This window comes from Fistularia commersonii, chromosome 1 (assembly GCF_037954325.1).
Source record: "Fistularia commersonii isolate RoL2024-O1a breed Wild chromosome 1, RoL_Fcom_v1.0, whole genome shotgun sequence".
Classification (NCBI taxonomy): Eukaryota; Metazoa; Chordata; class Actinopteri; order Syngnathiformes; family Fistulariidae; genus Fistularia; species Fistularia commersonii.
Genome location: NC_141284.1, coordinates 22081953 through 22108677, shown reverse-complemented (window position 1 = coordinate 22108677; position 26725 = coordinate 22081953). Strand labels below are relative to the sequence as shown.

The window sequence follows — 26725 nt, the reverse complement described above, 5'->3', positions numbered from 1 at the left end:
ATTCAATATTAGTTTGTTTATTTCACAACAAACTTTTGGTCAACATTTACAATCCATCATAAACATAAAACCTCTTCAAAACAGGGCACACGTCCCAGACTGATGGGCAAATGCCTTTAGGAAGGGCTATTTGCTTAAATAGAAAATGCGTTGGTTTTTTTTTTACCCAGCATCCGTAGTCTAAAAGCCAGTTGCATTTTCAGATTCCTTTTTAGTTAACATAATGAATTGAATACACATTAACAACAAAAAGGCATTTTTTTTCATGTTCTATGACCGGATGGTCGTGACGTGAGAATTCTTACAAGAATTTTAACTCTCCCCATTTTGACCACTTGTCTGAAAAATAAGAAAACCAAATGCCCTCACTTGCTATTTAACAGTCTTTACTAAAAAGAAATCTGAATGACTAAATGTACACAGACCTTACTGAGGATCTGAGTCACACACACTCCTGAGCGGATGGAGCATCTGCGCCCACACTCATTTCTTCTTCGCTGCGAGCAGGTTGGGAGCGGACACTTTGACTTTTCCCGGTATGTTTCTGGATAAATCTGTGTCCTGCAGCACAAGGTGACAAGAGGGTTTCAGCAGCCATTAAGTCATAACCACCAAATGATTGGGTTCCTTTGACAAAATGTTCTGAGTTGATAATTTTGTAATTTCTCACACAGAGCAACACATGGGTGTCTTGAGTTTTACACTAAGATGGATATGGTCCACAACAAACGGGGAAACATAGCAGTATTATATAGATGATATTTCAGAACCATTTAGAACAGGTTCCTTAAACCAAACGTGCAGAACATTGCATAGTAGATGGCTGCTGCTCTAAAAAACTTGCAGCAGGAATGTGTGCATTTGTTTAGAACCACCCCCCAACATTACGATTCATTAAATCAGGTGTTAGCGGGAAAGGAAGTCAGAGATTGCAATTTTCAATTCTACTTTGATCATTTCATCTTTGTGATTAACTTGAGCTTACAGAATAGAAGCAGTTACCTTGACACTGCGGAGCAAGTCCTTTTCCCGTGTTGACGTCTCCTTGGCTTTCAAGAAGCTAAAAACAGCCGTACGAGCGGCTGTAGGGCAGAGAGGCTGTCGTCACTGTCCGTTCAGAGCACAAACCTCAAAACAAAGGTTTTCTGCGCTCTGATTATTCCTTACCTTTGCCTTTCTTTTGCGTGCCTGGTGTCAGCTTCACCTTGTGTCTGTTGGCAGACAAACAACTTGTGACCTTTCCTCATGCGCTCTGCTGAAAAAAGTGACTTGTCAGATGCACCTACTTGAAGGTGGAGAGGGATGTGTACGGAGCGCACACCGGCACCGCAAACAGCAGCACGTCTTCAGGATGGGGCTGGCCGGTCAAGGAGGTGAGCAGAGTCTCTGCTTCCTGACACACAAAGCCAGATCTCAGAATGATAAATCCATTTAAATGACCAAGAATTGATCCAATCACGGGGTCAATGACTTTTTTATTTATTTGCAATAAAGCATTTGAAATGAGAAACGCACCTCTGGCCCTGGGTTGTCTGGGTCCACATCATCCTCCTGAAACAATGATGCAAAAAAAGCGTTCCTTTAATATATATATATATACATATATATATATCCCTACCCTTATCATGTGATAATGCACCTGGCTGCCATGAAATCAATTTCCTTGGGATTTTGTGTGTGTGTGTGTGTGTGTGTGTGTGTGTGTGTGTATATATATATATATATATATATATATATATATATAGAGAGAGAGAGAGAGAGAGAGAGAGAGAGAGAGAGAGAGAGAGAGAGAGAGAGAGAGAGAGAGAGAGAGAGAGAGAGAGAGAGAGAGAGAGAGAGAGAGAGAGGAAAATGACTCTACCTTCTCCTCTTGCTCAGTGGGAACGCCCTCCTCAGCCTCTCCTCCCGCCTGCACTTGCGTCTTTGTCGTCATCTCCACGTTATGAGGCTTCTGGGGAGGTTTCTGGGCGGCGGGTTTCCTGAAAGACTCTTCTTTCCCCTTCCCCTTCTTCCCCTTCTTCCCTTTATCCTTCTCCTCCTTACCGGTGCCACTTGACTGAGGAGAAAAGACATTTCAAGCTGGTGTGATCGATCTCAGCGATGAACAAATGATCACCGGGCAGTGAAAAAGTCCTCACCCCAAGCAGCTGCATCATGAGCTCCCTGTCCTCCTCATCCTGGTCTTTGTATTTCTCCTTAATCTTCTTCAGTTTGTTCTGTTAACAGGAAAAGCGAAAAACATGTTGAGAATCATCCATCACAGAGTTGCTCACACCCTGGCAGACTCGGTGTCCTGAAACAGGTTTAGGTGGGTTAAGAGGGGGAGGCTCTGGTCCATCCAGAGGTTTATAGAATCAAAATCAGGACGCAAGGTGGACACAAGGCAAAGCCCTGTCTTTAACACAAAGACACAAACAAAGACCCGGGGTTTGACGTCTTTACCTTCTGACCACGTTTCAGTGGCGGCTGGGAGGCGATGCCGCCGGTTTTGGATCCATGACTGGCTGTTGATCCCACGCATGTGACATCTGGGTTCTCTGTGTCGCAACCTTCTTGTTTCTGCTTCTTCTTCTTCTCCTCCCTGGAAAGCAAAGATGTGATGAATTAACTGAAAAAAAGGGACCCCGGAGATAACTGATAACTTGAGCTTCACCCCTTTCTTTCTTCATGACATTGTGTGTCAAACCCGAAATTAAACAGACGGTCCGTGTTGCAGAGAATATCTCGGAAGAGCGGAAAGGAGCAATGTGTCCATCCCAAAGCTGTGGTGAAGGGCTATTCATTCATTCATTCATTCATTCATTCACTCACCGTCTTTGCTTGGCTGTCATGTGTTTCTTCCCCTGAGCTTCTGTTTCACCCTGGAAAGCCAGAGAGGGAGAGAGCGATCAATTGAAATCACTGAAGTGACTTGGCTAGAACATTCTGAGCGGATGTCTGCGTCTAGAGTTGGTTACCTGGGTCACTTCCTTTTTGAAGCCGTGGTTCTGAGAGCTCCTAGGAGAACGCAGATGACGCACCGAATGAAATCCAGTACACTGAAACTACAATCCGTTCATTCCCTCGTTAGCTTTACCTGCTAGGCTGCAAATGAGTGAGCGAGATGGTTGTATCTGGAAAGCTGAACTCCTCGCTCCCTTCGCTCTTCATCTCCTTATCCTCCCCGCTCTCATCTCCCTCCGGCTGCATGTCGCTTGGCTCAGACAGCGTCCCATCTGCATCCGGTGCCGCGTCCTGGGGAACACCGCCCTCAGTGTTTGTGCCGTCGCCTGTCTCCGGTTTTGTGGCCACCTCGCTCTCTTCATCCTCTCCTGCTCTTTCCTCAGCCGGATCTTCGTTACTGCTGTCCTCGCCTGCACACACCAACAAATGGGTTGCGAAGGGTCTATAATTTTACAGAACAATCAGTGAAGTCTGTAAGTACATAATTGTAAGTCAGTCTGTCAGAGTGCTACCTAATAACTCCTCCCCCTCCTCTAGCAGCTCAGCCGTCCTGGATGTGACCTCTTCCATGTCTTCTTCCACCGTCTTCAGCTTGCGCTCCCCTCTGTGCCGAAACACACACTGCTCATCCACCTGCACGCAAGAAACCGCGACGTTGTGAGAAATTCAGAAAACCTTTTTTTTTTTTGTCATCAACATGTAAATCTGCCATTTTCTGACATTTTGTAGGGTCATTAGCTTAAGTCTTTCTGAGGTCGCAGAATATTTGAAAAAAAATTAATCAGCAAATTAAAAAACAGTTGGAAAAAAAATAGACAAACCAAGATCTTGATCAAACATTGATCTGGGCCTGGATATAGATATTGTGATTATGAATTTAAATCAATGAAATGCACAACAGTCATTATTACCTTAAAGAGGAAGCCAAACCCCATAATCAAGTAAGAAGGTGGCAGAAAGTTTTTCTTTCCTGAAAAGAAAAAAAAATATCAAAGGTGATGCCGGCAGCACATCTTACATTTCGTTTTTGAGGATAACAAATGTCCGATTAAACGGCTTCATTCTGGAACTTCCCACCTCTGATCATGAAGCTGCCAGTGGTCAGATATTCTCCGGTGGGCGCTGTCTTGGACACCTGAAGGACAACACCACAGTTGAGCAAATACAAACGTACCAGTGCTTAAGGTATTTTGCAAAGTGGGTTGTTTTCTTGTTGCAAAACTGGCAATATTCATCTTTTTTGTTAATAGGGATAATTATTTGCTCTTTCCATTATAGTAAAGAATCATTTAAATAACTGTTAATCATTAAAACTTATTCAAAAATGAATACTTTATGCCTTTTTGACACCCTTGACCCACCTGATGATGGTGGACCCACCAAGCGCTGGTGATGATCTTGGCGTCCCATGCTGCGCTGTAGCACACAGCCATGGTACCGGCTTCTGTCAGGGTGCGAGGAGGGATGGGAGTTCCTGCAACAAAAAGAGAAAAAGAAATCTAATGAACAAAGAGCGCCATTGCAAATTGAGGAGAGCGGCGTCAACAGTGGAGGAGCAGGAGGGGGAGTAAGACCACGGGTGCACATTTACCTGAGGGATTTTTGATGACGCAGCTCGTAGCTCCATGGAGGTCAGCGTGTACGTAGACGTCGCCTGATAAAGAGCGAACAACAAAATCAAACAGCCCAGTTTGGAAAAACAGCTCTTCTTGCAGTGACTCAAGTGTTTATGGTTACCTGCCCGGAGGTAGCGTTTGACGATCATCTCGTTTTGCTGCTGGTCACGCCCTGCGATTATGAGGTAATTCTCCGAGCTGATGAACCACAAGAACTTCTCAAACCTGCCGGGAGGGAGCAGACGTTCAAGAGCCACGAAAGAATCAAACGGGGACGAATGCCAGCAGGCCCCCTGAGCCTGTTGGGAGCCCCGTTATTTGTTGTTTTTCTCCATGTTTTCAAATCCCCTGTGTTTTTCCACTGGTTGCACAGTCAGCAGTTGGAGCAAAAACTCCACAGAGATTGCCATATGGAACAAAGTGATCCAATTTCCTTTAGTAATCCTCATTTCCATTCTTGGGAAAGATAATTTCCAAGAACTTTGAGTTCTTAGTTTTCTACCATCGAAGACCCATGGATGCAAATGAATCCGGTGCGATGGGACAAACTATGTGGCCCTTTTTTAACTTCTGCATAAGGTGACAACCCTCTGCAGCATTTGGAAAGGGTCCTACCAGTAGACCTTCCTGGCCTTCTGAATGGTCGTCACCGTCTGGACTTCTTTCAGAGTTTGCTGTGTTTTCTTCTCGGCAGACTTCATGGCCTGGAACGACATGGACGTCCAGACGTGAGCTATTTCATTTATTTTCTGGCCTGACGTTATAACGTATTAAATTAAACCTTACCTTCCCGGCTGCTTCGATGGTTTTCTGCTCCTTCTTTTCAGCACTACGTTTGCAGTCGTAATACCTCAAATACAAAATATCCACTTTAAAATTGATCCCACCCTTACATAATACTCAAGTTTTACGCATGGAATCATCCAAGTACACCTACTTTTTTGCATTAGCATAAGCAGATAAGCTGAGATCTACATCCACCAACACGGGTTTGTTCCTTTGAGGCTTCTTGTTCTGTCCTTTGTCTTTGTTTTTCCTTTTCTTCCCCTTGTCCTCTGGAGCCTCTGCTCTCTCCTCCTCTTCCAGGTCTTCTTCAGAAATGTAGGGATTCCTTGGAAGAAAGAGTCCCTGTTATTCCTCCATCTGATCCCAACACTTAATAATAAATTGGCATGGATGAAAGAACTATAGCATAGTATAATTCTTCTGTTGAAAAGTTGTACATCAAGTACAACTCTTTTGCAAAATGAAAATGAACTTGTGAAAGATATTATATGTGGCACAAAACCGGACGTGGGCCCTTCTGCATAAGAGACGTTCTCACTTTAATAGCATGGTGATGTGGTTGGTTTGGAGCTTCAGCTCCTTGATGGCACAGGCCACAGGGTCTCCAGCAGCTTGTGCTTCTTTGACGATGATGCCGATCTCAGTCCAGTCCACCTGGTTGGCCAGAGCGCTGCGGACGACCTGCAACGCCCTCTCTACCACCGGCAGGTTCATCTCCACCAGCTCCCCCTTCAGTCTGTCCACCTCCTGCAACCAGAGAAGAACACCTGCTAAGAATGCGTCGGCAAGCGTGGATCGAATGTCGCTCTTTCGATATTTGTCTGCTTCGATATATAAATAAAGTTTCAGAAACTTTATGTGGGGAGAAAGAGGAGATTAATTCAAATTTTGCTTGAATCAATCGAAAGCAGCTTTTAAATGGAGTTGAACACCTTCAATGGGCTTCTGTGAACTTTTAGAATATGGAAATCTGCACTGTTCCCTCTAAGCCGCGCGTTTGCGCAATCGCGCACTGCTCCAGCGTTCTCTGTGCAAAACAGAGCTGAACTTTAAAAAAATTAAACACATTTATTTTATTCACAGTTCAGCTTGGATTTTATTTTGTTCGCAGCATAGATTTGCTGTGCGCGGAGAACGCTTGAGCACTAGGCGGTTGCACAAATGCGTGGCTTAGAGGGCACAGTGGACATCTGAGGATAGAATTTCAGTAGGTAGGGACAGAATGATTTGGCTCTCATAATAAAACTTTCCTAGACATTTTAAAGTGATTTCTCCCAAAATATCCAGGTATATAGCTGCCAATTATTTAGCCAATATTCATCCATCTTCCCATCCAAGATCACATTTTCCTATCTATTTTCAATGACCAGCCAGTCATGGAACCAGCCAGTAACCAGAGCTGCCGACCTGAACTTGATGCAAGGCCTCTAGCCTCTGCTCATGGTCCCGCCTGACGTTCTCTAGCTTCTTTAAGGCCTGCTTCTCCTGCTGCAAGGCTTTCATGTCAATCTTCTGACTCTCCATCTTGGAGAAGAATTCATCCACTGCCTGTGACATGTGAAAGGCATTTCACCATAAATGAAGGAAATAAAAGCATCTTTGTCACACAAAGATGTTTGTCACACAAACTAAATAAAAGACAAAACCACTGATAGCAGTAATGACCTTGTCGAAAGAATCAAACTCCAAGTAGGGGCTTTTTAAATGCTGGGCGAAGAGGAAGGGATGGAATTCATCGTAACTGTAAGCAGACATCATCAAGAAATGTCAGTCAGAAGTTATTAGTCACCAAGTAGACAAACTGTACTTTTAGGAAATGAAACACACGTGAGCAGATCCTCACTAGGTTTCCCAGGAGTTAAGCTTGGCTTCTTCTCGGTCTTCTGAATGATGAAACCCTTCAGAGAACACAAAGCACAATTTGGTGATGTGGGAAATCTCGTTTGGGGACCAAAAGTTGTGTTTCCACCTCCGGAGGAAAACGACGTACTTTGCCCTGAAAGTTCTCCGTCTTCTCCATGTATGACTCCGCCATCTGCAGGGCTTCATGGATTTTAGGTGCAACTGACAACAAAACCAGAACAGCAATATTGTGATCAATGTATATATATATATGTATGTATATTATAATATGATATAATATTATTTATTTATATATATATATATATATATATATATTTATATATATATATATACACATACATATATATATATATATATGTGTGTGTGTGTGTGTATATATATATATGTGCGTGTGTGTGTGTGAGTATATAATATTAGATATATATAATATATAATAAACATTAACGTCATTGTATTTTTTTTGTAAGTCGCTTTGGATAAAAGCGTCTGCTAAATGACTGTAATGTAATGTAATGTGATCTTTCAAAAATACAACAAATACCTTTGCTGCAAATAACTATACTAGAGATGGAAGATGTTGAAAATGTGTTGTTTTGGAGTTGTGGGGTTATTCATCCTTTTAATAATGTATCCTTTATTAATCCCTCATAGGGAAATTTGTTCTCTGCAATGAACCCATCATGGATGAGCCATGAGCCATGGCTGCCGTCCATCAGCACCAGGGGAGCAGTTAGGGGTTCAGTGTCTTGCTCAACAACACTTCAACACTCTAGGAGGAGTAATGTAGACATTTTGAATCTGTGCTAAATCTTTTGACTCTGTTATAAACACACACACACACACACACCCATGCACGCACGCATGCATTCACAAATACAATCAGTCCCTCACGGGGGTTACATTCCAGAGCCAGCCACGATAAACGAGCATCTGCAACCATATTTTCATTTTATAATTTATATATATTTTAAAGCTTTATTAGCCTCCTCACACTCTTATTAACCCTTCCCATACTCTTATAAGCACTTCCTATACTCATACATGAGTAGCAATGGACAAGAAGAGATGCTGAATGCATGCTGTATGCACACCTTTACTTTACCTTGGGAAGCATCAATGTGGCTGTCAACTTTGACCGAGCCTGGTAGTCCAGCTTCCATCAAACAGTGCTCTATCAGAGTGGCTCCATAAGCTGCAATTAGTTGAAAAGGGATGTAGAGCACAGTTCAGACAGCCTGGCAAAACGTTTCCCAAACATATCACTTGCTATCTGGCTCCTTACGAAGGTGAGGGTTCAGCACCCTTTTTACTTGCTCTCCATTCGGCGCACTGCTTAGGATTTCATTTAGCCTATAAAAAAAAAAACAGAATTAGCTTCTACGAATACAGTCATAACGACTTATTTAATAACATACAAAATATATTAAGACAAGGATACCGATCTAAACTGATGAGAGGCTCGGCGGGTCGGGCGTTCTCCACGTGATAACGCTCTCTAACGGCGATCTTAACATCCTCTACCTCATCTGTGCGAAAACGCAGCAGGTTCAGTATCATGTACTCGTGGTCTGCAAGAATCACATTTCCCTGGATGTGGATACGGACAGATCAGTGCATGCACAGACCCCTGCAGCGAGCATTAATATGATGTTGGTGACACAATGTATTTTTACCCTGTCATAAAGTTCGACAATCAGATGGTACGCAGCCTCGTCCGAGCCAAACTGGATGTCAACAATTCTGTCCATCCCGAGCTGCTTAATCTGGGTCAGCCGTCGTGTCTTCAAGTGTTTTCGACACTAAGATAAATATACGGATATAAGTAGCTTTTAATTCTGAATGGGTGCAAAACAGATTTGTTATCATATAAATGATACAATAAATAACAATCTAAATCTCAGATAATAACCACCAAATATCCTTACTTTCATCGCAAAGCCCGAAGGCATCATATTCTTTGGCCATTCAAAGTCTGTGGAGTGAATACGGGTCCCAGATTCAATCAGGAGAACAGCTTTGCTCTCAGGCCTGAGACACGGGAATTAAACTCAGTTACACACAAGTACAAGTAGATTCAGTAATGGGATTACTTAGCGATACATTTTATCAATTGGCTAATGTGGGGAAATGCAATGCATATATCTTTAAAACCTGACATACAACACATTCATTTTACTGTTTCCAATATGATGAGACTGATCCTGGACTGGTTTAAATCATTTAGCGGCGTTTAAGCATTGATCTAAGTCTGTTTAAACAGTCTGATGGGTGATTCTACATTTCCAATAATCGAACTCATTTCGTTTTACATGATCAGAGGATGACGATTTCAAGTTTACAGAGCTTTCCTTACTTTTGCAGCCGGATGAGATACGTCTTATTGTCAATGTCATACACGTTGTTCACTCTCATACCAATGTAGCTGTGAATGAAGACAACAAACACGAAAGAAAGGTGAACTTCTGTCAACAAATCCACATTAGACGGGACTGCAAAGGCCAGATGTAGCTAAGTTTAATGCTTACTTAGCACAGAGACTGAGAGTTTAAAAAAACAGGTTACACCTACTTGGCATTGATCTCGGCAATAACTGCCCGGATATCCACTGTAGTGAATCTTGTTTTCATTGTCACTTAGCACTTAGTTACAATAAGAACGTCAAAAATAAGAAATTGCATTTCTTGAGTGACACCGGCCAGAGGAAAACATGCAGGCGACGGGAGCGCATGCGCACAAGCGGCAGCTGTACGGAAGCTGACGTGGGGGCAAAAGTGCTGTGATTCGCCTTTTTTTTGCTCCCCCAGTGGAGTGGAGCGCATTGATTGTGAAGGTGATACGCGGCATCTGTATCGCCTCGGCATGACGTGAAAACACGGCGGGCACTTGTCCGCCCCCGATCTCATTTGGCGTAAATGTGCACTCATGATGCACTACTCGAATTGGCTCCGAGGCGTTAAGAACAGGGCGACCCTTCGAAATGCATGCAAAACACCCCCTGACACCGACTGGCACAACTGGGGGAGCGTCGTGGACGCGCACAACAACAATCCACCGACTCACGACAGGACCCGCGAGCTGACGGTTAACAACCATCTCTGGAAGAAAGGTAAGAAGGGAAAACCTATCCGGGCCTGCGGCTATAACGCCCGGTACTTTCCCCCCCCCCCACGCCAGAGCATGTTCATTCCACGCCCCCGAACCCGGCTGTGCGTGATGCCGGCGTGAACTCAGCACACGCAGCCGGAGTTCCCAGCCTCCTCCTCGGGTCAGAGCGGAGGGCGAAGGCGTTCTCCGTTACCAAGGCGACGGTCAGCTAACACGGCTAGCTAGCGGAGACAAGCTAGCAAAGGACGCGCTTCGTGTTTTTATTTATTTTATTTTTATTTTTTTATTTTTTTTACAGACAAACCGATAGGGTGAAAAGCCATTCTGGCCGGACTCTCATGTTGGAATCCCGCACAGAAATGTGCTTTTTGGATAACCGACCGTTGTTCGGTGATTTAGAGACATGCACCGTAAGTTGTGGGCTGGCTTAGCGGCGATGACAGACATGGCAAGCGGGCTCACACTCCTGAGGTTTCCCTCCCTCTTGAGATTTGCCCGGTCTTTCTGCCCTCGCGGTTTTTTTTAGCGTGCCAGTTTGCTCTAATTTGACCAAAAATACCTTTATTTTCATACAAGTGAAGTTGTGTAACGCTTATTATAAATGTGTGTTGCCGTTACTTTATGCTGGAAAGTGAGGCCAAATTTAATTTTAACTCACCAGTTTCTATACTGGCAAATCTAAAACTATACAATAATAAATACATAATAAGAAAATAATAAAAATAGTTAGTTTTACAATATGTGAAAATACACAAAATTCGTTGTCAATATTGTGAGTATGTGCATGTAGTAACTCTCCATTCTAGATCCAGTTCTGTAAAAGAGGCTATGAGTACTGTTTTCTCACTTTAAAGTGATGGGATTTCTCAAAAAAAAAATAATGGATTAATATGTTCCCCTCCCTTTTTTATCAGGGTACCCAATGTGATTGGTTTCATTTCAGGCTACAAAATAATCAAGAAAATCGGGGAGGGCACATTCTCTGAGGTGTTGAAAACACAGAGCGTAAGAGATGGGAGATTCTACGCCTGCAAAACCATGAAGCAGACGATCAACAGGTGATGTGTTTGCCCTTTCAGACCTGTTTTACTCGCTGGAAACCCGACGCAGCCGCTCGACACTTACCTGGCCTTCATGGGCATATTGAGTGTCGACCGGCTGTGACCTTTGATCAGCATTCAACAAGGAGACTTAGGTTCCGGTCAGTCACCCACTAGTTTCTAATTTTGCGCCACTTACCTTTGTCCATTAATTGAAACAACTACAACCCTGACACCGATTTATCCGTTTCAAAAATCTGATTCCGGAAAAAATTACGGATATTTTTTTTAATATTTTTAAACAAGTAATGTTGAAAATTCAGCATTCCTAAAAAAAATGCTACTGATTTATTGATCACATTATATCTGTCTCCATCAATGTTTGAGGTGAATTTGTATTATTTTATATTGAACTGATTTCAACACACAACAATATTGAGTCATCTGTAACAACATAATCTTTACATCCATTTTAACATCAGAGACATGAATTCAATATTGGATATTTCGCTGTCACTTGCTGTTGTCCCAGTGTCCCCATTCAGACATTTGTGATTAATCTAATATATTGATTGATTTATTTCAGACATGGTGGGTAGATTTGCAGTTTTTGATGGGTCATTTTTAAAAACGCTACAAATAAAGCTTGGTCAATTGATATCTACACCCTTGTCTCATTACACTTCCTCTACTCTGCATTGCCTAGTCTGGAACAGGCCAACAACCTGCGGGAGGTCCAGGCCATGAAGAGACTCAGTCCACATGCAAATATCATCCAGCTTCATGAGTTAATTTAGTGAGTTGCCAAGTATTTTCTCATGTGGAGGCACTGGAGTGCTCCAGGGTGCCTTGAAATTACATTTTTCATCTGATCTCTTGTTTCAGCGACAAAGAAACTGGGACTGTGTCTTTGATTTTTGAGCTGATGGAGATGAACATATACGAATTCATAAGAGGTCTGTAAGCCTGAAGGCATAAGAGATCACGATAAACATCAGCTATTTGTTTTAAGTTTTGACCGGCGTCGTTTTTCTGCCCTGCAGGAAGACAGACTCCACTGCCCGACCAGACAGTGAAGCTCTACATGTATCAGCTGTGCAAGTCCCTTGAACATATGCACAGGTAGCTCTGGAAAGAAGTCATACAAAATGCCAAATTGTCAAGCTGGGCTGGGATATCACTAAATGTCAGATGTCACCAAACTGCAATATCTTTTTTGTCAATTTTGCAGATGCGGAATCTTCCACAGAGACGTTAAGCCAGAGAACATCCTCATCAAAGTCAGATTATTATTTATTTATTGGTTTGATAAGAGAGTAAGTCAATTTTTTTAAAGTATTTCTACATTTTAAACTTTATTTCATACAATTTGCAGCAAAATGTTCTAAAGCTGGGAGACTTTGGCTCCTGTAGGAGTGTGTATTCCAAGCCCCCACACACAGAGTACATCTCCACACGCTGGTATCGAGCCCCCGAGTGCCTCCTCACTGATGGCTACTATAGCTTGAAGATGGATATTTGGAGCGCCGGTTGTGTTTTCTTTGAAATCATGAGGTACGACTGCCTCTGTCACAGTTTTCAGATGCTCGCTGTATCCCAAAGTGGTCATAGCAGGAGGTACTTGTTGCTACTAATGAAGAACAGTGCATTATTTATTCAGATAAAAACATCTTATGTAATGCTGTAGAACTCGGCAGGAGAATACGGAATGGCGTTTGTTAGTGAAAGTAGGACAGATACTTCTACATGTATTTGAAATGGCAAAATATAAATTTATCTTTAGATATCTTCGTTGCAGCCCCATATGTTTAAGGTAATCATACAGTAGATTAGAAAGGAAATGACCAATTGTAATGAGTAACCATTTAAGACACAATAAAGGATTTTAATGTACTTATTACTGTCATTACAGAGTAAGTACCACCCACAATCGCAGTGTTATGGTGTGGACTTGAGCAGTCTTGTCCGTCATCACAAACGTCTGGTGTATAAATTGGGTTACTATGGCATGTTTCAGCTTGAACCCTCTCTTCCCGGGAGCCAATGAAGTGGACCAGGTGGCCAAGATCCACGATGTTCTGGGGACGCCCGAGCACACTGTCCTCCAGAAGTTCAAGCAGTAGGTTCTCCTGCCTGTACAGCTTGTCGTTCTTGGAAAACAGACTTTCCATGGTACTTAATGTCCCACAGATCCAGAGCGATGCATTTCAACTTCCACCCGAAGAAAGGAACCGGTATCTCGCGGTTAGTCCCACACTGCCCGGCCCCAGCTCTGTCTCTGCTGTATCAGATGCTCGCCTATGACTACGATGAACGAATCAGTGCTGAAACAGCCCTGAGGCACACCTATTTCAGAGAACTCAGGTACATTTAAACAGGTAACATTTAAATGTTATTGATAAAATCCCACCATCATACCAGAGGTTTTGCATTGGTAGGCTCCAAACAGATTCACCCAATCTGGATTTCAATGACAGAGTTTTGGGGGGGGCAGGCATTTTTTACCACTTGTCCCTCAACCTGTCATTCTTTAAATAATGTATATTCGATAGACTAATAAATGTCAGTAGGAAGTTATCTGTTTAGTGTGAGAGATCAAAATGTAGATAATATTCCTATCACCAAAACTAGGAAAATGTATCTTATTTATCTTCTTCTTCTCCTTTCGGCTTTTCCCTTCAGGGGTCGCCACAGCAAATCAACCTTCTCCATGTAGCCTTACTATCTGTATCCTCCTCTCTCCCACCAACTACCTTCATATTCTCTCTCACTAGGTCCATAAATCTTCTCTTTGGTCTTCATCTAGGCCTCCTGCCTGGCAGCTCCAATTCCAGCATCCGTCGACCAATATATTCACCATCCCTCCTCTGTACATGACCAAACTATCTCAGTCTGGCTTCTCTGACGTTCTCTCCAAAACATCTAACATGTGCCTCTGATAGATCCATTCCTGATCCTATCCATCTTCATCACTCCCAAACATCTTCATCTCTGCAACCTCTAGCTCTGCCTCCTGTCTTTTCGTCATTGTTTCTAGGCCAAAAAATGTATTTTATTTATACATGTTGAAAATTGTGGTAATTAAGTCTATTGCCTTCCTCCATAAAAATGTGAAACAGGTCGAAATGCTAAAAAATATTGTGCTTTAATGTTTGTCCACAGCTAAAAGGTAACTTTTCACCCACCCTATGGATTAGTCAATGGAGCTGTAGTCAAAACTGTCATAGCAGTGTTAGACTTTTTGGACCCTTTTTCTAAACAAGCTGAATGTGACTGACACAGCCTTAAAATGTTTTTTGATTCCTCATTTGCTCTAAAACTTTTTTTCAGGCTGGCAGAGAAGAAAGCAGAGAGTCTCCAGGGGGTTTCTGGGATTGTAGATGGAGCTGATAGAAACGGAGCATTCAATTCCTTGGGCCTCATCTGGCGACCAACTAAACTAGGCAAACAGCTGAGGGGGAGACACATGAGGCAAACTCCTTTAACAAGTGTAAGTCTACGGATTAAACTGAATCCTGCGTTTAACTGACAGGAAACCAACAGACACACTGTTATCGTCTCTTCAGCACAATCTGAAGCACGTAGCAGAGCCAGTCGTCAGGCGGAACATCCCTTACTACCCAGCAGAGCTGCCCAAACTCAACATGGTCCTCCCAGGGCCGCAGATCACCCTCCCTGTCTCCACGACACCCTCATTCACCGTCACTCAGCGAGGCACATTTCCAGCCATCGCATCGAAAAAGTGCCAGTCACGGTTGTCCAAGGTACCCAAATCATTATTTAAATACAAATTTAAAAAACAGCCACAAATTAACATGGAATTGATACATTTGCCAAAAATAAGTAAATCAACCGATAACCTAGAAAAAAATGTTTACTGTATACACAAAAAAATTACTTGAAAACAAGAATATATCCATAGATCAGTAAGAAATGTATTTATCGTCTATGCAGTACTCAGTGTGCTGAATACATACTCCCACACTCGAGCTGCATTTGATATCCGCATTGATGCTTATTTATGAAAAACAGATCTGTCAAATGTTTACACAGAGCTGTTAAAGTGCTTTGATTAAAGGTCTTGATCTGTCATTTAGACGTATCGTCTCTCCACAGCCCAGGGATGAATCACACCGTGCAGCCTTCAAAACCCTCTACATGCCACCTTTGGATAGGAAACATGGAGGCTTCTGAGAACAGAGAACTTTTGATCAAAAAAAAAAAAAAAAGCCTCGTAAAGTACGAACGAGCAGTGCTAACCATGTTTGGACAGGCAGGATATCTGTAGCGTGAAAGAGGAAAATGCATCCACAAAGAGACCACAAGCCTGTCATTTCAGCAGTAATGTCTTCTACTCCAAACTGCTTCACCCCAATATCCATGATGAAATCCAATGTAATCTCAATGCTCAATTGTGTCATATTATGCTAAACTGAGTGTGTGTGTGTGTGTGTGGGTGAGTGTAGACTAGTTTCTGTGTCACTGGACCTTTTCAGGTGCAACACGTTTACGGCCGTTAACAGTCATACTCAAAACTGAGCCAATTGACAAGAAAAGCAATAAGATAAATTTGAAGTGTTCAGTGGATTGTGGTAAATTTAATATTGATGAGGAAAACAGTCAGAAAACGATACAGTGCCTTTAAAAATGGGTGTCATCTCACGGATCATTCCAGCTGTGAAGCTTATAATTGGTGATTTCTTGACAGTTATCAACAGGAAAATCTATTAATGCTATGGTGCAGATACACCTCTGCGAAATTAAAATAAACAAATGTTGAAAAGGAAAAAAAAAAGGTTAATCCATTTCAATAATGACAGGAGCGACAGGATTTAAAATCTAAAAAGATTAAACAAAATCATGGTTTGATTACAATTATGTATATAGATGGATAATTATTATACCCTCTTCAGACATTTTTGACAAGAAAAAAAAATCTTAAAATTGTACCCGTGTCCACAGAGCTTTCACGAAAGACACAAAAACCCTGTAAATTAAGGGAAAGATCCTCTAAAAACTCAGTGGAAAAACACAAAATAATGCATATACCATGGCGCCCTTCTTCTCTATAAGTGTGAGCTTCTATTTTTCTGCACTTTGACTGCCTGTCAGCAGGATTACACAAGAACAAACTGATTTTCATTCTAGTCGCAGGCTGACTTTTGTAATCGAGGCTTTTGCTTCCAGTGTTCAGAGGCTGAAGTGGGTCAGGATGGTAACTTGGGAGAGGAAATGGCCCTATTTTCACTGTTAAGTGGATTTGAAAAATTCCGACAGCGTTTCCTGATCCTGCTGACAGACAAACTGACACATTAGGGTGAAAACATAACCTCTCCAGAGGCGGTAAATATAATCTATTTGTAATAAATAACGTTGACATCGATCGCCGAATGTAGGATTGGTGAGACAGACACAGCTAGTCGGTTATCTGATATATCAAAATAGTACATTTACCTGTATTTATGTATGTCGTAGTGGTAGAAAGGTTTATCGATACTTTATTAGTACAAAATGAGTGTTGATAAAATGGCACACATTTAGTACCTTAGGTACAAATGGGAGCAGGCTAAGAGTACTTGAATTTCGAATATTTTATTGTTCTTTCACATCTAGGAAAAAAGGGAAATATTTTGGCAGCTCCAAAATAGGAAAGGTTCAGATACAGGGGAAAACTTTCTATAGGCACTGTATAGACGTGAGTGAAAAATGATCAGCTGGAGATGAAGTGAGTTGAAGGAAAAGTCTTCCTGTACAGGCGCTGTAACAACACACAGTGAGTGCTGCACCATTATTCCTCTGAGTCGTGCCATTGCTTTGGGATGAAAATGGAAATAGAAGGCACATTCCTTTGTTCAGCTAAGGAAACACCAGATGTGATTAGTAACAATATTGAACAGTTTACACTGATGTAATGATTTTTATTCTGTGAACTAGTATAACGCTTTTATGAAAAACTACAGTGTGGGCCTTTAACAAGTCTCGAATATGATTTTATTCACTGCTGCGTTTAGAATGTGGTTTGGCAGGTTTCCTTAAAAGCCCCTCGATTTGGGGCATTGTGGCTTAAATGCAGCATTTTCTTCAGAGCTGTGGGCTCAGTCCTACGGGACTGACTCAGTCTGCACTTTATTGCATTGTTATTGTGATGCATTATTCAAATAAAGAGTGTTCAAGGGTCTGGTCATGAGCCTAAGTTACTAAAACAGACGCAAGTCAAAGAAAAGAGCTAAATGACACTGCAAGGTTTCAGCGCTACTTTGTTTAAAACATTCTCCCAAAGAGATTTCCTCACTCTCTAGTATCACGATGGGAGAGTAGGACTGGTCAACATAGAAAAATAGGTTAATCATTGATTAACAAATGATCAAATAATAAAAAGAATCAAAATCGAACTCAATAGTTTAAAAGGCCTGTGATGTAGAAATGCATCAGAAGCATTTTATGGTGGAATTATACTCCTCATGAAGACCAAGGAAAAAAAAACAAAACTTGCATATTTGAGTTGATTCTCTAGAATATGTATATGGATATTTTTCCCCAATCAGAATCACCCAGCCCTAGAGAAGAACTGAACATCAGCATACTTTGACCCCAAATACTGACTGACATCCTGAGATGCAAAAAGGGGCCTCCGTAATCCTACTTCCACGCACTGACTTCATTTGCTTTCCATTCCCACTCTCGCCCGTCTGTATAGACAGACAAAAATATTGGAGGACAAATCGATTATTCTTGAATTTATCTATTGAAAACCTAAAAGTAGGAAATGTAAAATATTATCGACTTCAAAAAAATTTTATTCACCAACTTTCAGTCTAGTCAAGGGGGAATCGCTAAATTCACCACAAAATCAACAAGAAAAATACATTAATTCTGCAAAAGTGTCAAATGGACTGCAGGGCTGCAGTGTAAGCTCAAGATTCACATCTCCTGTTAATAAATGTTAAAAATGGGAAATGTCACAGATTGACTTTTAAAATGTTTGCGACTCAGAGCCCGTATCCGTGAGAAATCCTGAGCTTTGGAGACTTTCAGCCCCCTTTTTGTGCCACAAAAGCTGGTTTGTTTTTTTGACACTGAAACGGTGATCTTCAAGCCAGAGGCATTACGGCTTCATTATGCAAATACAGTACATGGTGAACAACAACAACAAAAAAAAAAATTAGAACAGAAAACAGAGTATTCAAGATTATTTTAATATTATTAATATGTATACTTTAGGCTTTAGAAATATAACTATCAATGACAAAACTTCCACTGGATAAATGGCAAGTTTGCTTCGGCCCCCATCAAATCAATTAATTACAATATACACATTATGATACAGAGCAGATTTGAATCTGAAATAATATTAAAATAAATGCTCAATAGATAAAGGATTTAATAGTTTTAACATTTTCTTCACCTACTGTATTAGCCATCTGTGAGTTCTGAGCACACCCAAAAATGTAAAGCCATTTTCTTCTAATATACTAATTTTAAGTGCAAACAATTTTTTTTCCTTTAAAAAAAAAACAAAAAACAAAAACTATGATTGCAGCATCCAGCTTTATAGATTCAGATTTCAAAACTGAGGATGTTAAAGCCAAGTGCAACAAGGCGGTCCTCAACCCTCTTTTTTTCTTTTTTGTTCCAATAGAGTATTAATAAACACACACACAAAATAACTAACAAAAAAATCAGTGCAAAGTAAATGATGGGGAGATTCTACACGAGAAGAGACAGGTGGTGGGTGGAGGTGGATGGGTGCTGAAAGTTCAGATGCTCGCTTGGTCATAAAAAGATAGTTCGGTCAAAGTTCCAATTTCAGACAGTAACCCTGAGCAGAGTCGAGGCTATGCCACAAGGTTAGAAAATGGTTATACAGGTTATCAAAATTAATCCATCCGTCTAATCTCAAAGTGGAATTATCTGATTTGCATCTAAAAGAAAACAAAGCCACGCCTTATTTCCAGAGGACAACAGTCTGACAATGCGATGAGACAAAGATGTTTTTAAAAGATCTAAAAATGTGTTAAAAATCCAGAGAACGATACATTAGCACGATAGTCCACACCACACCGTATCCTTGCTTCTTTCTTCCTTTACGTCAGTGAGAGAGAAAGGAAAAGAACAAAAAAAAAAAAGCCATTAACAAAATTGGAAAGGCGGGAGTTGGGGCAAAAAAACAAAAAACAAACAAAAAAAAAAAAAAAAAACAGAAAAGGAAAACTTGCAATGCTTGCAGGGTGAAGAGCAGCATCAGACTCTGGGTTGCAGGGTTCTTTAGCAGCAGAAATATTGTGGCTATACTACTGTTCCACTGGGAGAGCTGGCTTGGTTTTGGGATGACAATAAACCCTGGAAAAAGGAAAACAAGGAGATTTGCATTTGGGAAAGTTCACACACTGGCAAAAAAAAAAAAAAAAATTAAATTAAAAATTCAAGCAACAAGCAGCTCATTAAAATGGAGCCTCTAGCCTCATCTGTTCCTCTCCTGATGCCCTGCATGTAATGACAAGCTCGTGCACAGAAGACAGGGTGGTTGGCCAGTAAGTGTAACGTCCTCTCTGAGAACCACTGATCAAGGCACTTCATTGTGAGCGGACCCCTGTTTGCCAGCGAGAAACTCTTCTAGAGCTCACCTGAGAGCATTCTTATTTTTCCTCAAAGGGGCATTTTTGGTTTATATTTCCTCCTCTTTCCCTCAGACGCAATAAAACCCCTGTATTTCCTATATTTGAGCTGGGCAATATGGCAAATAGTTAAGTATCACAATGGTCAGTGGGCCCTTTTCAAATATATAAATATATCTGTTACTTCTGTTTAAGTACTTGTCAGGTACACACAAATTAATTTCTCTGCAGCAAGCAAAATAAGAGTTTTAAGCGAAATTTCACGAGAAATATTTTTGTGATTTTTGAACAGTCTCGTTAGGGCATTTTAAAGACAACGAAGAGGTTTTTGTATGTCTGTTAGGGAAAAATGTCCAGAACAGGTATTAAAATGATCTCAGAACAACATTTTCGAAAACATTGATCCTTGCATGAAAGTAGACAGAAAATGTGTTGCAGTTTTCAATACTAAAATAAAAAAAAAAGAAATCCAATGATATCACAGTGGCCGATATTGGAGGTTTATCAATATATTCCCCACGTTTACTTCGTATGATTAAGGGTTTCCTCACCTCTAGCTGAATAAATACAATTTTGTTTTTTTTTGGTTTGTTCTGTTATTCAATTTCCACACCCCAAAAGCATTAAAAAGTGCTTTTTTTGGCAATCCCAGAAGTTGGTCACAGTGGTACAACATATGGAGAATACACCGAAACAACTGTTACGTCAATAACTATTGGACCACTGTGGTTGTATGTGCACTTTCATAGTCTAAAGTAAATCTACGAGTTTTTTTTTTTTTTTTCCTGACTGCTTAAGTGTAAGAACTTAGCCGGAATTACTTTCACCACCCTATTATGAGGGAGGAGTGAATTAGTGCAGACAAACAGGAAGCTGTGAGCATGTAACAAACTATAGACTGAAGCAAGTGCAGATCTATTTGCATAAAAGCAGCAATAGACAGGTGTGTGCAGATGACTTCCTGGCTAAGCTGTAGAACATTTAGGGATGAATTTGATGAACCAAGGAACACACGTCATCAATGACTAATATCTCTTGTCAACAGTCTCTGCGATATTATATAAACAGAAAACGTAATATTTTAATAGCAACGGTAATAGTTTTCATTATAGGTCTTTAGTGAGTGACAAACTGATTGTAAAAGCTAAACCTGCTGTTCAAAATGTTCATACTTTTGTCTTTGTTCTTAGAACCCACCAGCTGAGTGTAGAATCACTACAAACATTTGACAGACATTACATTAGTTCTCTCCCACATTTTTTTTTTTTTTTTACATTAAAAAGAACTTACCACTTTGCCTGGCCTCGCCCATGTGCAAATAAATCCCTCCTGACAAGCAGTCACTAAACAGTCCTCTAAAAATATGAGTACAGTCAGCCTCTCGTGTGCTATCTTTTTACAGATGAGAGGCTCAAGGAGGGGCACGTCCTCCATGCGTGGGCACAGCAGCGTGCCTAGAGTCTTAGCAGGGTCCGTTTTGTTTTTTGTCAGCAGGTTGAGCTTGTCACTGCTCTTGCTGCTGATGTGCCCCATGCTGTGGTTGCGTTTGTGGTCCTTCTCGTGATGGCGCTCCTTCCGATCGTGGAGTGAAAGGGTGGCAAACTTGCTCACGCCTGTAGCAATGGCACTGTCCATAATGCCACTACTGATGCCACCTCCACTACTAGCCTTGTTGGTGTTGTTTGCCGTTGTCGTGGTGCCAGCTGAATGGGGCAGGCTATTGGAGCGCGGTAATGTAGTAGAGAGGGAGTTAATGCCAGTAGTATTGGCACCGCTGTTGTTTCCGTTAGTAGTGTTACTTGAGGTGTTAGTGATTATTGTAGCACCCGCAGGGGGACTGGTTGCATTCATCACATTAGTGTGTGTCCTTGTCCGTGACAGTGGAAGATGAGGAAAAAGGATATCCTCGGTGAGGTCCCATAGGCACAGCTGGGTGTCCTGACCCACTGAACCAAAACGGTATGTGACACTTACAGGCCGTCCATCCGTCGAGTTGCGTTTTGACAGCCGGGACTGTGTACTATTGGCACGGTCTCTGCCAAAGTTGATCATTTGATCCTGGAAGTCCTCGTCGCTGCCACTGAACTCCATCGGGTCACTCTCCTCCACACTGGTAGTGTAATGATCAAACGCCACCACACTGACCCATGATTTGTGCCCGTGACCCCGAGCGATAACTCTGCAGTCCAAGAACGACCACACAGTCACGAGATCATCCTCTCCACCTGCAACTATGTACTTGCCGTCTGGGCTCCAACACACACACAACAAGCCACCAAAGTAGCTCTTCATGGTACCGTGAAGCTCAACGGCATCGAAGTTGAACACCCGAAGGAACCCGTCTTGACTTACACAGGCTAGGAACTTCCCATCTGGGGAGAAAGCAAACTCATTCAGAGCTCCCTCCCCTACGGTCCATTTAAGTAGAGGGTTCCGCGTGGATTTACTCTTGCACGTGTGCACAGAGTAGTTCTCCCCCTGTTTAAGCAGCTGGTAATGCGGTGCGGTAGTCCCACAAGTGTGCTCCACATTGTATAGGTACATATTTCCACTGGCATGAGAGACTAGAAACAGGCTCTCAGAGCCTGGCACCCATTTCACACACGTTACCCTGGACTTGTCTATTAGTCTCTAGCAGGAGAGAAGGAAGGTTGGGGTTTGAGGGGCAGACAGGGGAGGGGAGAACATCAGTACAGTACATGAAACGTTTCTTTGAAGCTGCTGAAAATTACACTTAAGAGAAGAAATCTGACAGAAATAAAAATACAATTCTAATATTAAAAAATTCATTTCACGATTAACTGCTTAGGTCTAAGGCTTATTTAGGCAACATTAATGTTCATTTAATTTCTACTTCAATGACAGTTTCTTCATGCCATTTTCCATATTTAGTGATATTTGCGTTGAGACAGTGGAATTGAGAATATTAAAAATGGCTATAACTGAAGGTCAAAAACAAAAACAAATGTTTTGTGTGGTGAAATTATGAAAAAAATTAAATCCTCTACCACTTGTGCAAACTTGAAAGAAAAAAAATTAACATATATCGTAATTCTCGGCAATCAGAAACCTACCTCCTCATTGAAAAGCTTGCTTGTCTCCTTTTTGATGGGGTCAATGAGTTGCACTTGTCCTGCTGAGAAACCAACCAGCAAGGACACACTCTCTGCCGTAGCTGTGAGGTGGTTGAAGTCATGACATGTGGGTTGTGTTCCTTTGTAGATGCGCTTGTCTATAGGCTTGCTCAAGTCAGCAGCCTGAGGAGAGATCACATGAAAATGTTTGGTCGTCTATGTTTCACCTATCAATGATTCTACAAATGACCAGACTGTCAGCGGTACTTTACTAGAAGTGAAGGTAGCAATGTTTCAGTTCATGTGTATGCTTCCCTTCAAATACTGACAATTCAGTGCAGCACCTGTAGTGCTAAATCAAGTGAAAGACACCCCTGAATGGTTAACAAGTGTCTTGTACATGCTGAAGTAGGGACATGTGGCCTTTAAAAGAGCAATACAACAACCCTTTCTCTGTAGCTAAGGGGTACCACAAATAGTGAGATGTTTGATAATTTACTGTTTGCTATTCAGGTGAGTACAATATTATAGCATGGCCGTCATTAAGAGCCACAGTGGCAATACAGTTCTCACTGGAGCATGGAAAATTAACTGAGTGTCAAGAGATGACTCTGGTTCTTCCACTACCGTAAGATGTGACGTTCAACATTTCCACTTCATGTAAGAAAACAAGTTTTATTTTAGAGTACAGTCAAACCTTAGAGGAACAGAAACCCAGCACAGCAGACATTCATCACAACATGTCTACAGTTGATATTAAAATGTTGCCGTCAAGAGAGTATCAATGTAGACATGAAGAATAAATTCTCATGAATTGCTAAATCTGCGAGAACTTCCATCATGCACAGGAGAACCACGTTTTTGATTTCAAACCTGCAAATGTCCTCCAAAATACATCACGTGATGAAGAGGATTCTTGTCAACATCTGACATCAGCTCAGAAGCAGAACAAATATGAGAGCAAATGTATACATAATAAGTAGGGCTTGGCAACATAGGAGCTGAAATTTATGATACCATTATACATCACAAAAGCTGCTCAGGTTTAGAAAATGTTTTGCGACATCAACAAAATACACATTTTAGCTGAGTATCTCAAAAATTGAGTTGTTGAAAAAATCCTATTTTTAATTTCTAGGAAATACCTTTGCTACTAGTTTTTTTTTTTTAATCAAATCATAAATAATTACTTGCCCTCTGGTGAACATTGCTTTTCTCAGCATTTTCACAATTTTTTTGGAAGAAAACTTTACAGAGGGGACAAAAATGTGGCTATCATTAGAATACCAAAAAAAACTCAATCAACAACAAAATATACAATGGTGAACGTGTATCACAATTTCAGGTAAATAAAATTCACAACTAAGTGATGTTTCCTCCTTCATTATAGATCGGCCATAAAAGGACAGTTTCCATAAGTGTTTGTATTCTTGTCCTCAACTATTCCTTAGAGTCATTGAGGAGTAACCTTGCAGTTTCAAAGCCCTATGCACTAGATTGCATTCACCCATTCACACACCGATGGCAGCAAAACTTCTATGCAAGGCTCTAACCAGGCAGCACATAGGAATTCACGATCTTTCCCAAGGACATTTTACCATGGAGGAGCAGAGAATCAAACCGCAGAACCTGCAAGTCGGGAGGACGCCCAATCTACTGTCCAACACCAAAACATGACTATTCATTAGCCTGCCGGCACTTGAACGTTTACTTTTTCAATGTTTAGTTTGCACAACCAACATTGACCATGGAACAATGGTCAACAGGCTAGTATCATCATTTACATTTCTGCAATGTTTATATTTGTAATGCATCTTTCAAATGCAACCTTTAATTGCTTCAGGGATTTATTGTATACTTGTATTAAACTATCTGGTATTCACTAGACAGCAAAGATAGAATTTCATTGTACAGGGTTCATTGTCATTTGCACATTTCCTAGATGGAAATGTGCAAATTCAATTTTCACTTTGAATCCTACACCAGCAGCACAGAAGTCAATGTATCCTTATAATAAAGTTGTTCTCATCTCATCGTCTCATCTCATTAAGGTCTGGTCAGACATCTGCTGCTGAAGGAACACATCAGGAAAGGCTCTGTTAAGTGAATCCCCGCCGGCTGAGCTGCAACAGTGACGCTCAAACTCTCCTGCCTTATAACTTATAAGTCGACTTGAGTTTTTCAACTTCCAAAAACACACCCGACGGGATCACCTACAACACAACACGGCTGTCCTTCGTCATCTGTCAGTCAGGGGAGGTCATCAGGTGTTGTGTATGCAACGTAGAGAGCTGTCACTGTCATCACAAACCGTAGCCACGAGAGCAGTGAGTTAACCCCCACCCCATGATAACTGATTAAAAGCTTCTTTAAAATTAAAGAAAATTGACTAAAACAAAAAGGGAGAGGTTCTCAGTTTCACGGAACCCGCCCCCCGGCAGCAATTTAAAAGAGGCTCGGTTAAGGGACGGAATTTCGCCTCTGGCCTCGGAGTAGCTGTTGGCTAGCTAGCCGAGTTGCACTGGTTCGCTAACAAGTGGGGTTAGCAGGCTAACGAGCCGCCGACTTGCTCCAAAGTCAAGCACCTGCCGGAGTTAATTCACGGCCAACGGTCGCCCTCGCGTCGGCGACAACTCGCCCGGCGGCGGCTTTCACTCATCCCATCCCGAATTTCCGTTGACATTAGCCGCGTTAGCACGGTTACCTTCCTAACGCCTTTGTAGATGTAGAAGTAGAGCTCACGGCCCACATTGAAACAGATCCTGTCGCCGTTGCCCGACTGGTCGTTGACGTTGACGAAGGAGACTTTGACGGGGTTGGAGCCTTGCGAGTTGAAAGGCACTCTGTTGGGACGGCTGTATTCGGAGTGAGTGAGGAGTTTGTAGACGCCTTCCCGGGTGGTGAACTGAGTTTTGATTTCGTTCATCTCCTTCCCTCCTCCCTCCGCCGCCATCTTTGAAATTAACATTCATCCCTTTCCCCCCGGCCGGATCTTACGCACGGAGGAGAGCGGGCCGCGGCGCGGCCGGGCAGGCGGACTCCCCCTCCCCCGGTCCCCCAAACGGTTCACAGAGGAACTGACGCAGTAGGAGAAAATGTCAACTTTGTAAAAACAAAGAAAAAAAGTAATGAAAACAAACAAACAAACAAAAAAAAAGATAGATAAATAAAATATCGTTTTTTTGGTGGGGCACGCAGGGGCACCTGCGACCGAAGCGGGTCAGCGATTCACGGTTAAAAGCACCTGTGTCCCCCGTGGTTAATTAAATAGCTAAAACCACTTTTTTAGCTTTTCAGCACTAACGGGGAAGGAAAAAATACAATAAAAAATTGCATTTAATTTTTTTTTTGTTGTTTTGGAAAAAACGGAATCCGCCAGGTAGCATGGCAAGCAGAATAAGAGAGCATTCACTTTCAGGTGCGTGTTCATATTTCCTTTTACAAAGTTGCAAGATATTCAGTCGAACTTTGAACCCGTGTCGTATTTTTCAAACTCTTGTTCACAAGGTGTTTTTTGATGAGATCACAAACATTTGAATCTCCTTAAATGTAATAATGTACATCCTCCTCACCCAGGCCTCTGTGACAGCCCTGCAACCAGCAACATGGAGCAGCTTTCTTTCAAATACATGGTACACAGAACCTTGTTTTCAACTTGAATTGCATCTAATTTTTTTCAATAA

The 26725-nt window shown here is 41.7% G+C and overlaps 3 protein-coding genes across 3 annotated transcripts; 1 reads left to right on the top strand and 2 right to left on the bottom strand.

The window, feature by feature from the left end:
• Positions 1–8: 8 nt before the first annotated feature.
• nemf (nuclear export mediator factor) lies at positions 9–9949 on the bottom strand. The gene is made up of 32 exons (XM_086154831.1): positions 9777–9949; positions 9562–9630; positions 9134–9236; positions 8882–9007; positions 8647–8795; positions 8491–8558; positions 8311–8400; positions 7336–7409; positions 7173–7243; positions 7011–7086; positions 6753–6893; positions 5884–6092; positions 5497–5670; positions 5346–5409; positions 5175–5263; positions 4681–4784; positions 4535–4597; positions 4305–4417; positions 4021–4078; positions 3855–3913; positions 3456–3576; positions 3077–3353; positions 2958–2997; positions 2812–2861; positions 2443–2581; positions 2139–2216; positions 1862–2056; positions 1516–1551; positions 1287–1393; positions 1168–1211; positions 1003–1082; positions 9–561 (listed from the first exon to the last, which is right to left on the bottom strand). Exons 1-32 carry the CDS (start codon positions 9833–9835, stop codon positions 484–486), a joined length of 3204 nt encoding a protein of 1067 aa, XP_086010957.1. The 5' UTR covers positions 9836–9949; the 3' UTR covers positions 9–483.
• Positions 9950–9992: 43 nt separating this feature from the next.
• On the top strand, positions 9993–16148 carry mok (MOK protein kinase). The gene is made up of 12 exons (XM_086154819.1): positions 9993–10314; positions 11257–11371; positions 12060–12149; positions 12239–12309; positions 12397–12475; positions 12585–12633; positions 12729–12907; positions 13371–13472; positions 13544–13717; positions 14684–14843; positions 14920–15117; positions 15470–16148. The coding sequence occupies exons 1-12, from the start codon at positions 10131–10133 to the stop codon at positions 15545–15547; spliced, it is 1479 nt and encodes a 492-aa protein (XP_086010945.1). The 5' UTR covers positions 9993–10130; the 3' UTR covers positions 15548–16148.
• Positions 16149–19506: 3358 nt separating this feature from the next.
• Positions 19507–26010, bottom strand: wdr20a (WD repeat domain 20a). Its single transcript, XM_086154807.1, has 4 exons — positions 25747–26010; positions 23043–23225; positions 21259–22599; positions 19507–19693 (listed from the first exon to the last, which is right to left on the bottom strand). Exons 1-4 carry the CDS (start codon positions 26008–26010, stop codon positions 19640–19642), a joined length of 1842 nt encoding a protein of 613 aa, XP_086010933.1. The 3' UTR covers positions 19507–19639.
• Positions 26011–26725: the final 715 nt, after the last annotated feature.

Excerpts from the sequence above, each read along its gene's own strand:
- wdr20a (XM_086154807.1), bottom strand. The coding sequence starts at position 26,010 with ATGTTAATTTCAAAGATGGCGGCGGAGGGAGGAGGGAAGGAGATGAAC. Across the intron at positions 23,226-25,746 it reads TCTACAAAGGCGTTAGGAAG|GCTGCTGACTTGAGCAAGCC; the intron begins GTAACCGTGCTA and ends ATCTCTCCTCAG. Across the intron at positions 22,600-23,042 it reads GCAAGCTTTTCAATGAGGAG|AGACTAATAGACAAGTCCAG; the intron begins GTAGGTTTCTGA and ends CTCTCCTGCTAG.
- nemf (XM_086154831.1), bottom strand. The coding sequence starts at position 9,835 with ATGAAAACAAGATTCACTACAGTGGATATCCGGGCAGTTATTGCCGAG. Across the intron at positions 7,410-8,310 it reads CCACATTGATGCTTCCCAAG|TTGCACCTAAAATCCATGAA; the intron begins GTAAAGTAAAGG and ends TTTTGTTGTCAG. Across the intron at positions 562-1,002 it reads ACTTGCTCCGCAGTGTCAAG|GACACAGATTTATCCAGAAA; the intron begins GTAACTGCTTCT and ends CTTGTGCTGCAG.
- mok (XM_086154819.1), top strand. The coding sequence starts at position 10,131 with ATGATGCACTACTCGAATTGGCTCCGAGGCGTTAAGAACAGGGCGACC. Across the intron at positions 12,634-12,728 it reads CAGAGAACATCCTCATCAAA|CAAAATGTTCTAAAGCTGGG; the intron begins GTCAGATTATTA and ends TACAATTTGCAG. Across the intron at positions 13,473-13,543 it reads GTCCTCCAGAAGTTCAAGCA|ATCCAGAGCGATGCATTTCA; the intron begins GTAGGTTCTCCT and ends AATGTCCCACAG.